The sequence below is a fragment of the Hippoglossus hippoglossus genome, chromosome 4 (assembly GCF_009819705.1).
Source record: "Hippoglossus hippoglossus isolate fHipHip1 chromosome 4, fHipHip1.pri, whole genome shotgun sequence".
NCBI classification, from domain to species: Eukaryota; Metazoa; Chordata; class Actinopteri; order Pleuronectiformes; family Pleuronectidae; genus Hippoglossus; species Hippoglossus hippoglossus.
The window spans coordinates 25,755,946-25,766,158 of NC_047154.1; the positions used below are offsets into that span (position 1 = coordinate 25,755,946).

The 10,213-nt window shown below is 42.5% G+C and overlaps 1 protein-coding gene across 1 annotated transcript; it reads right to left on the minus strand.

Moving 5' to 3' along the window:
* Positions 1-1,634: 1,634 nt before the first annotated feature.
* foxc1b (forkhead box C1b) lies at positions 1,635-3,790 on the minus strand. The gene has a single exon (XM_034583618.1). It carries the CDS (start codon positions 3,451-3,453, stop codon positions 2,047-2,049), a length of 1,407 nt encoding a protein of 468 aa, XP_034439509.1. The 5' UTR covers positions 3,454-3,790; the 3' UTR covers positions 1,635-2,046.
* Between the last annotated feature and the right edge of the window lie 6,423 nt (positions 3,791-10,213).

The following is a 10,213-nucleotide window of genomic DNA, read 5'->3' on the forward strand; positions in this document are numbered from 1 at the left end:
ATTTAATCTAACGCGTTGATCTTGTGTGTTTTAATGATTCTGAGATGAACCCTCAGGAGAAGCTGCAGCAGAGACGCACACAGATTGTACGTTGTTATGAGTGTTTGCTCATTGAAATCTCAAACCCCTGAAACAGACACACACACACAGACACACACACACACACACACACACACACACACAGACACACACACAGAGACACACACACACACACACACACACACACACACAGCCTGTGTCAGTGCGCAGGTTGAGGCCGAGACGCTTCCAGAGCTCGAGCATTAAATGAAAGAAATATAAATTAATTAGTTTATTGTTAATAAAAAATCAAACGGTCCAATTTAGGGAAAACAAACAGACTCTTAATAATCTGTTTATTATTATTATTATTGTCATTATTATTAGTATTAGTTGTTGTTGTATTTACTGTATTCAGGAGAGGTTTAGGTTTAATTCTGATTGTACGCGTACTTCAATATTTTTTACGATTATTCACATTGTAAAATATTATATTCAGCGTTATTTTAAATCGCAAATAATCATGAAAATCTATATTTTACTGGCTGATTGTTTGATGTTAAATAATCATAAAAAGTCTTGATGTTATAATCACGTATGTTTCAGGTGATAAATCATCTGTAAAATGTATTTTCATCGATCAATAAATAATCTGAATCTCTGAAACTGCGAATCTGCACTTCAACTAAATACTTAAGAATAAAAAAAAAAACATTTTAACAACGTACATTAAAAAAAACAAAAGCCTGATGATGAAGAGTTTAAATCTTAATAAAAATGTGGATTTTTATTTATTTTTATCTTTTATTTATTTATTTTTAGTTTTTTAGTGGGGGGGTCTTACGTCACCAAGGAATAAACAAACATCAGCAGCCATGTTTCATCACACTGCTCCTCATCTTCATCATCTTCATCATCTTCACCAGGACCGTCAGTGTCCTCTGAACACAACCTCCTCCTCCTTCATCCCTCCATCCAAACCCTCCCTCACGCACACACGCACACACACACGCACACACACACACACACACACGCACACACACGCACACACACACGGTTGTAATGACTGATTTGTTTTGCTGACTGGCTCCTTCAGTTCCTTCATTCCGCTGCTACACGTGTATTTATTTACTGAGCTGAAAATCAAGTCTCCAGCTTCTCAGTGAAAGTTTGAAACAGAAAAGGAGCATGAATCACCCCCCCCCACCCCCCACCCCCCCCTCCACACACACACTCTTATTTCAGATGTAACCTCACTGGGCAGGACGCAAATACCCGGACACCCTAAAATAAAACATCTCTTCTTCAACCACATATTCACGTGAGCCTTTGATTCTTCTGTTATTTGGTTGTTTTTGTGCTTTTACACTTTTAAAAATCCAAATTATGAGAATTAAAATACCTTGATGAAGGAGTAACGCCACTAAAACTGCATCTCGTGCGTATTTTCCCCAAAATGTACTATTTTTTTTTCAGTGGCCCTCATTTTTAAAGCATTTAGCAACTGAGAATAATTTCAAAAATCAAACGTATTTGATTATTCTTCATCATCAGCCTCTGTTTGTACCGACACGCTTCTTCAAAGATCCCCTGAGCTAATAAACCACTCCAATTAAAATCCAATAGACGGCACTTTATTAAAGAAACAGTTGTAATGCCTTCAAAATGGGTTTTTTAAACAAATGAGACAAGATGAATAAAATACAGGCTACAGGGTTCCCCTCTATTTCTATACAAGGACAAATAAAGGCACAATCAGAAAACTGGAAAACGTTAAAGTGTTTGGTCCTCAACATCCAACCACTCCCCCTTTTCTCCTAAAAAATAAATTACTATATTAGATTTAATTTACAGTCACAACGAGCTGCTGCTGTTTGACACTTCTTGAAAAACTAAATCTCAAAGTGAGAGGGAAGGAAACTTACGTGTCTGTGGAGTAACGACAACAGATCGATCTCTGTCCGCGGAGGCAAAGACCAAAGGTACAAAAAATATAGAAAATATATATTAGAGTTATTTTCGTAGTGTTCAGAATTTGCTGCAGTCATAAACAAAAGCTCCCGAGGTGCGGTACAGGGACTGGCCGGACGGGAAGGCCATCTGACAGCTATTATTCCCGTTCACCGGGGAGCCGTTCAGCCCAATCCGCTGGGACTCGAACATCTCCCGCACGGAGTGAAAGTTCTGCTGCTGCGCCGGGTACCCCGGGCTCAAGTGGCTCAGGTCCCCGTACCAGGACGCGATCCGGCCCTGGTGCGCGTGGTGGCCGTCCTGGCCCGCCTGGTTCACGTTGCTGTGCCCGAGCGGGGACGCGCTGGTCGTGGTGATGCAATAGTCGGGCAGCGCCTCCTCCACGGTGGTGGACGGGGCCAGGTGGCCGCCGGTGGATCGATCCCCCGCGTACAGGCTCATGGCTTGCATGTTGCAGTGATAGGTCGCGTTGGAGTTGGAGGAGAGGACGTTCTGGTTGCAGGTCGTGGAGCCGTAGGTCTGGTTGGGGGAGTAGTTGAGCGACAGCGAGGGGGTGATACCTGTCCGGGGGGAGGCGATGAGAGGGGGCGACAGCTCGGCCTGCGGAGATCCCCGCAGGGAGGTCATGATGTTGTCCACGCTGAAGCCCTGCGCCGGGGCCTGGCCGTGGTGGTGGTGCTCGGGTCCGTCCATGCTGAGGGAGCGGGTGGAGGGCACGCTGTGCGGGCTGCCGGTGGACATGCTGCTGCTGCTGCTGTCCGGGCTCTCGATCTTGGGCACGGTGCTCAGGGACGGGGACTCGGCCTGCGGCGGCGTGGAGCTCCCGTTCTCAGTCTTTATATCCTGGATGCGCACCGGCTGAGCGCCCTGCGCCGGCGGCTCCTGCTCCCGGCCCGGGGTGCGGGAGGACGGGTCCTTCCCCGGCCTCTCGTCCTTGTCCTTCTGCACGTCCTTCTTCTTGAATCTCCTCCGGCGCCGCAGGAAGCTGCCGTTCTCAAACATGTTGTAGGAGTCCGGGTCCAGGGTCCAGTAGCTGCCCTTACCGGGCTTCTTGTCGTCCCGGGGCACTTTGACAAAGCACTCGTTGAGGGACAGGTTGTGCCGTATGCTGTTCTGCCAGCCCTGCTTGTTGTCCCGGTAGAACGGGAACCTCTCCATGATAAACTGATAAATCCCGTTCAGGGTGACCTTCTTCTCCGGTGAGTTCTGGATCGCCATGGTGATGAGGGCGATGTAGCTGTACGGAGGTTTGACCATGTCCTTCGGCTGGTGCTGCGGGGTGTACGGTCCGTACGCGCGGGCCATGCTGGCCGGGTACTGGTCGTGGGCCGCATGGGAGTACATGCTCATGGGCGCAGGCATCCCGGTGTATCCACCACCGGCCCGGTAGTAGCTCTGGTCGCTGCTGATGTACGGTACGACTCCCAAAGAGTTGGGGCTGGAGACGGAGTAGCGCGCCTGCATCCTGCGCAATGCGTAAAACCTCTCCAAACTGCGTCCCCCCGACGAAACTCACAGCCTGTGGCCGCGCGGCGACTCCGTCAAAGGTCTGAGTCGGTTCTTTACGGTGCGGAGCTCCTTGTTCGAGCCACAGCTCGCCACGGTGAACCGGAGAGAGCGCTCGCGGCCGCACTGAGCCTTTGGGAAACGGAGGAGGCTGAAAGTGAAGCTGGAGGAGCGCGAGTGACTCTACACCGCGAGCAACTTTTTTTTTTTTTTTACCCTTCACATGTATTCCTCCCTTTTGGCTGCTGCGGCTGCTCCTCCCAGAAAGTGTGCGCCATCATCCAATTGGAGGACGAAATGAACCTGTGGAAAAGCTGCGCGTCGATAAAAGTTACTACACCACCCCCCCACCTCCTCCTCCTCCTCCTCCTCTTCTTCTCCTCCTCTTCTCCTCCTCCTCCTCATCAGTTTAAACATGAGTTATTAAAGCGCTGTAGAGGGTGTGCCCAAATGGCTGAAAAATACAGGCCTAAACTTAATGACACTACCAAAGACTGTTTAATACTTTAAAGTTTATCTTATCGAGATCTACAATATAAGTTTATTTATTTATTTGAAATCGAGAAAGTGAGATTATCATGGGGTGGAAACATCTGAACAAATTGCCCCCCCCCCCCCCCCTCTCCGTCCCTGAACCATTAGAGCTCATGCGTAAAAGTGGAAATGATCCAAAATGGCGCAAACTAAAAAAAAAGGTCATTCTGTGATTTCTGTCGCCTTCAGGCCTTCGTGGGAATTTGGGGGATTTTCCTAAATTAAAGTTTCACACCTGCGTGATTCAAACCTCGTCTCCGTCATTAGAGCCGAGGGTCCAACGATCAGGATCCACAGAGAGCGACGAGGCCGCGGAGTGAGAGAAACCTCAGAATCAACAGATGGACATGAAAGAGCCCCCCCAACTGTGCGTGTGTGTGTGTGTGTGTGTGTGTGTGTGTGTGTGTGTGTGTGTGTGTGTGTGTGTGTCTGTGTGTGTGTGTGTGTGTGTGTGTCTGTGTGTGTGTGTGTGTGTGTGTGGACTCATTAAAGGTTAAATGGAGATCATTTGGCTGCTGGGTGAGAAGAACCGGGACCTCGAGGTGACGCTTTTTAATTTGAACTCGTCCAAATGTCTTTCACACGGATCGTGCGGGTGCGAACGAGCATCAAAGCGTCACGTGTTGATTCCAGAGAAGAGAAAAACCAACACGAGGAGAAACGAAGGTCAGAAAACACCACAGAGGTTTAATGTATTTAACCAAACAGAGAAACACAAACTGTTGTTTTATATAATTATGTCTCTCGGGTAGATGATCAGTTTATTATCAATCCGAGAAACGTCCAGTTGAATAAAATAAAACAACAGGACACGTTTAAAAACAACTGTGAAGCTTTTACTCTTGTTTTTATTTCGGGGATTTGATTTCAAGAAAACGTTCAGATGCTTTTTATTAATTTAACTTGTCGCTCACGTTTAATTTAAATTATAATTGTGTCTAAAAAAACGTTTGAACAGACTCGTTTGCTCCATAATAATTTAATTGAATTTACAAAAAGAATGAATAAGTGTTTTATCTTCAGGAGATTATATATGTGTGTGTTTTCCAGCCACGGATTAAAGGAGATATAAATAGAAAACACCTTTTTGTAATTTAAGTAATGTATAATTTAAATTAAGAGAGTGAACCTGGTCCTAAGAGAGTTTAAGAGATTTAATAAAATACGTCAAGTTGTCTTCTCCTATTTATGTTTATTTCTTTTTTCATTTTCCTTCAAATCCACAAATTGAGTCAAAAACGAACAAACATGTTTGATGAATCTCTTTTTTGAACAAAAGTGAAAAACTTTACAGTTAAAATCTTGAGAAGTTGTAAAGTAAAACAAACTGTTTTTTCACTGAGTAAATGTCTAAATGTTTATTTGTATTAAGTCACTTTAATAAGAGCTCGTGGAATTCTTAGAAATAAATCAGGTTTAAATCAATAAAATGTATAAATCCAGGCTCGTTGAAATAATTTAAATATCATGAGAGAAGAGAGAAGATGAGAATTAAAGACGAGATAAGAAAGTGATGATCTGTGACGAGCTGATGTCTCACCTGAGTGTCTCCACTCCGCTCTTTGTTGTGTGATTTACATGTGTTACCACTGAGGAGGAGGAAGAGGAGGAGGAGGAGGAGGAGGAGCAGGAGGAGCAGGAGGAAGAGCAGGAGGCCGGGCTGAGTCACCTGTGAGGTCCGGGCTGTTCTGCTGCGGCCATGACTGACCACTGCCCCCTGCTGACTGGAGCAGCTGCTGCATCCCGGAGGTAACTGACCCACAGGCTCATAAAACAAATTAATAAAACCTGATTCAATATTTCAATCATATTTCTTTTAGACTTTATTCAGATATTTACAGTGAGAACAAGAGAAACTCTCAGCTCAGAGAAAAGCTCGAATATTTTAAACCAAATTCAAAAAAACAAAAGCTTCTTCACGCTTAAATGTTAAATAAATGTCCCGGTGATGTTTCATCGTTATAAATTAACTTAATCTAAAACAGAGACACGTGAACAACGCGTTGTTTTAACGCACGACACACCCCTGCCCCCTAGCGGCCTGTGCGTAAAAGCGCACGATGGATCCATGGATGGAGACGTTTAAATAAATAGATAAAAGATTGAATAAATATAAAATGTAATGAATAATACTAAAGTAAGAATGAAATATATAAATTGTGAAAATCACAGAATGAATCGACATTCAGGTGAAATCTACAGAGAAGAGTCTCATTAACTCTCCAGTTTTATCTGAGTGGCGTTTGGATTCACTTCTTCATGTTCATGAGACTCCAGCTGCAAAACGTTTCCTCTTTATTTGATCTTTATACATCATGAAAACTTAATTCAGTTTATATAAAAGAACGACAACAGATCTACGGACAAATCAATGCTCTGAAAAGGTTTGTTGAGGTTTTAATGTTAGGATGCGGTTTGTCAAAGAACTGGACAAAAGCTACAGAAACAAGGAAACACATTCAAATCAATAAGATATGAAGTGGTAATAGAATGAAGCAGTTCAAAGGGAATTCAGTTGGAGCATTCTGAGCATGTGTGCATTGTATTTTCTTTCCAATGATATTTTCATTGTATAAAGGAGCATTGACACAAAGAAACATCAAGAATATCCACAAATATTAAAGAAATAATCCAAAACATGTATTTCAGAAAGACGAGGTCAAATAAAATGCAACAGTTCATCCCGAGCAGATTTAATATCATTTACATCCGAAGCATGAAAACCTCCTCAGCACATTTTCACATGTACAGTTTCCTCAGGGTCCAAACACAACAGCATTCACCACAAGTCATGACAACACATCAGAAAACACACAATCACAACACAACAACTTTAGATGTTTTCTGAAATGTTGAGTTTGACCCTTCAGGCCACCGTAGAAAACTGTCCAGTCTTTGATTAAAAGATTTTACACAAACATGTTGAGGAGAATCAGAAGGAAATTATGTTTCAGTATCACAGCTCATATATATATATATATATATATAATACTCATATATATACTCTGATAAGGACACTGGTAATGAATCGTTACTTTCAAATTTGTTATTAACAGAAACTAAATGTTAATTTAAACTAAATCTATTAAGATTTTAGTTTTTCAAAAGATTCATAAAACTCACTTCATATGTTTTTCAATTCTAGTTATCAGCAACATCATCTTCATCTTCATCATCTTCATCACTGAATGTGAAGTCATCCCTCGAGTCCTGTTTTTAACTCACAACCTGACAGTAAGTAGTGTTACAGCGCCCCCTGTTGTCACAGTGATGCACATGCACCAACAGGAGAGTAAAGGATGGAAACCATGAATTTATGAGCAACCCTCACATCTTAAAACTTATACTTATACTAATACTACTACTTCTGCTTCTGCTACTGCTACTGCTACTAGTACTACTACTACTTATACTACTAATAATAACACCAATAAGCATAATAATGAATATTTCCCTGTGTTTAAACTGGTGACTCTTTACATTCTTCTCTTCTCCTGTGGGATAGTGTGAGGTTCCCCTGAGGCCCTTCACTGTGTCGTGGACAGTGTTTACATTAACAACCTAATTAAACACAGACAGATTCCTAAAATATCCCCGGTCGTCAGCGGTCGTTCAACCAAACGAGCACATTGCTGCTGCTCCTCAAATAAATAGCTGCCAATCATCCATGTGCAGCACATTAATCTGCTGTCTGCTTCCCTGGCTGCGTCGGGGGGTGACGGGGGGGGGGGGGGGGGGGGGGGGGGGGGGAGCGTCTCGAGGCCCCGGAGCTGCTCGAGGCCCCGGAGCTGCTCACAGTGTGGCAGCTCTTTAAAAACAGAGTCAGAAACCTGGTGCTGGAGTCTGAGCTGGTTCTGGATCAGTCTTATCTCCGCTCGTCTGTCGGCTGGTTCCAGTGAAATACAGATTCAAGCAGACAAGCTCAAAGTTTCACATCGATTCCACTCGTGTTCAACGACCTGACGGGAAAACTTCACATTCTGTTTGTTGGGTTTAACATCTGTATAATTTAACAGTTTAATATCCTCAACACGTTTTAACAGTTTAGTTTAAATTCATCGTAGAAAGTAAATAACTTTTTTGAGTCAAGATACAATAAAATCAGAAAAACAATTCAAAACACAAAATATGCTTCTAAATAACAGACATCGTGTTTAATAAAGTATAAAAACTCTGATATTGGATTTGTCTGTTTCTCATATAGAAGAAACATTTACATGATTAAATAATGTGCAATGATCATAACCAATGACATTTAATGATAATAACTTATAATAGATTCTGTGCATTATTTATTTCAGCTGTTGTAGACGGTTTATTATACATTAAGTATATTCTTACTCAGTTTCTTTCCACATCAGCTAATATTTCTGATTCTAATTAACTTAACTCTGTTAGATTATAAATAAATAATGATAAAGTGACTCTGTAGCTAATCTAACAACCATCATCATGTCTTCATCTCTTTTTATCTGTCGTTCCTTCTCTCTCTCTCTCTCCCTCTCTCTCTCTCTCTCTCTCTCTCTCTCTCTCTCTCTCTCTCTCTCTCTCTCTCTCTCTCTCTCTCTCTCTCTCTCTCTCTCTCTCTCTCTCTCTCTCTCTCCTGTGTTGGTCTGTTCTGCAATTTTTTTTGCGAAATTGCTTCCAGTTGCACCAGTGAACGTCCTGTTTAACCTGAGGCCACTGAGCAGCTCCACTGGAGCAGCTGAGGGGACAAAATGCATTGCTCATGAGCACATTGGTGGTGCACTTATCCAGATGTAACCTGTTAACCTGTCCAAAATCCAACATTCAGGAAGCCACTGCCAGTTTAATAGATTTTTAAAGATACTGAAACATTGGACCAGGTTCAGTCTCTGTTTGCAAACATGCAGCAACTTATTCATCATTAAAACGTCCGTCAGGACTCGCTCCTCACAGACAGGACACAGACAGGACACAGACAGGACACAGACAGGACACAGACAGGACACAGACAGGACACAGACAGGACACAGACCCTGAGACAATATCAGCAGTTTGAAGCTCAAACTCGTCCAGAGAGCTGAGACATGATGAAGAGTAAACACAGTTTCATGTCCGGCTTTGGGAGGAGTCTTCATCAGCTCCACCTCTGAGGGAGGAGGAGGAGGAGGAGGAGGAGGAGGAGGAGGAGGAGGAGAGCATCATCACACATGAAGTGAAAGAGAGGAGCAGCACAGAAATAAACATCAGCATGAAAATATCCTGGACACGTTTGGCTCCTCCTGGTGGTGACGTCGTCCAGAGGCAGAATCTGTCCCTGCTGTCATTCATTACTGCTCCGCCTCTTTTCTATTAACATCACGCATGAATCAGAAACGTCTCAAACATGAAAACAGAAAGACGCAAACTATAATATATAAAATAATTTGTGTGACGTGGACTTAGATTTAATTACTTTAGTCCATGTCCCATCTGCTCACATGGAGGAGGCGGGGTTAATGACCTATGGAGGGTGTGATCCAGATGTTTTGGCTTCACTCTCACGTCGTCCATCTTTGTTTACGGTCACTGGGTCGTACTCTGAGGCTCCGGTTCTTTAAAGCTAATGCTAATCATGCTACATTACTGTAAATGACTGTGTGAACTTGCTGCTGTTTTATTTTAACATGAAAAACATCTAAGTACAATTTATTATACTATTATATTATTTAATACACTTGATCAGACTTTTAACTCTGAACCATGAATGAAGAAGAAGAAGAAAAGTTACTAATATAACTTTCACATCATCTGTGAACCACGGACCAATAATCACGTCTGGACCAAACCAACCTGCTGAAAACAAAGGGGTGTTTCTTCTCGGACCTCAAACACAAATTTCTGATGATTTTATTTTTTTTACTTTCTGTCCAAACTTTGGTTTTGGATAAAACTAAATATGTTGAATGTTTGATTTGCTTCATCACCTTCACTGTTTGTTTGTTGGTCGAGATTATGTAAAAAGTACTGAAGTGATTTCATTGAAACTTAGTGAGAGGATGAGAAATGAGCCAAGATACAAATCTTTACAGTTTAGATCCAGACAAACAGACGGATCCAGGATTTATGATTTAGGAATTATGATTTATGATAAAGGAGGCTTTTTTGGATATTTTCACCAATTTCTCAGAAAATAATTCGTGGATTTGATTCAAAGAAACATATTGTCTGGACTGATATT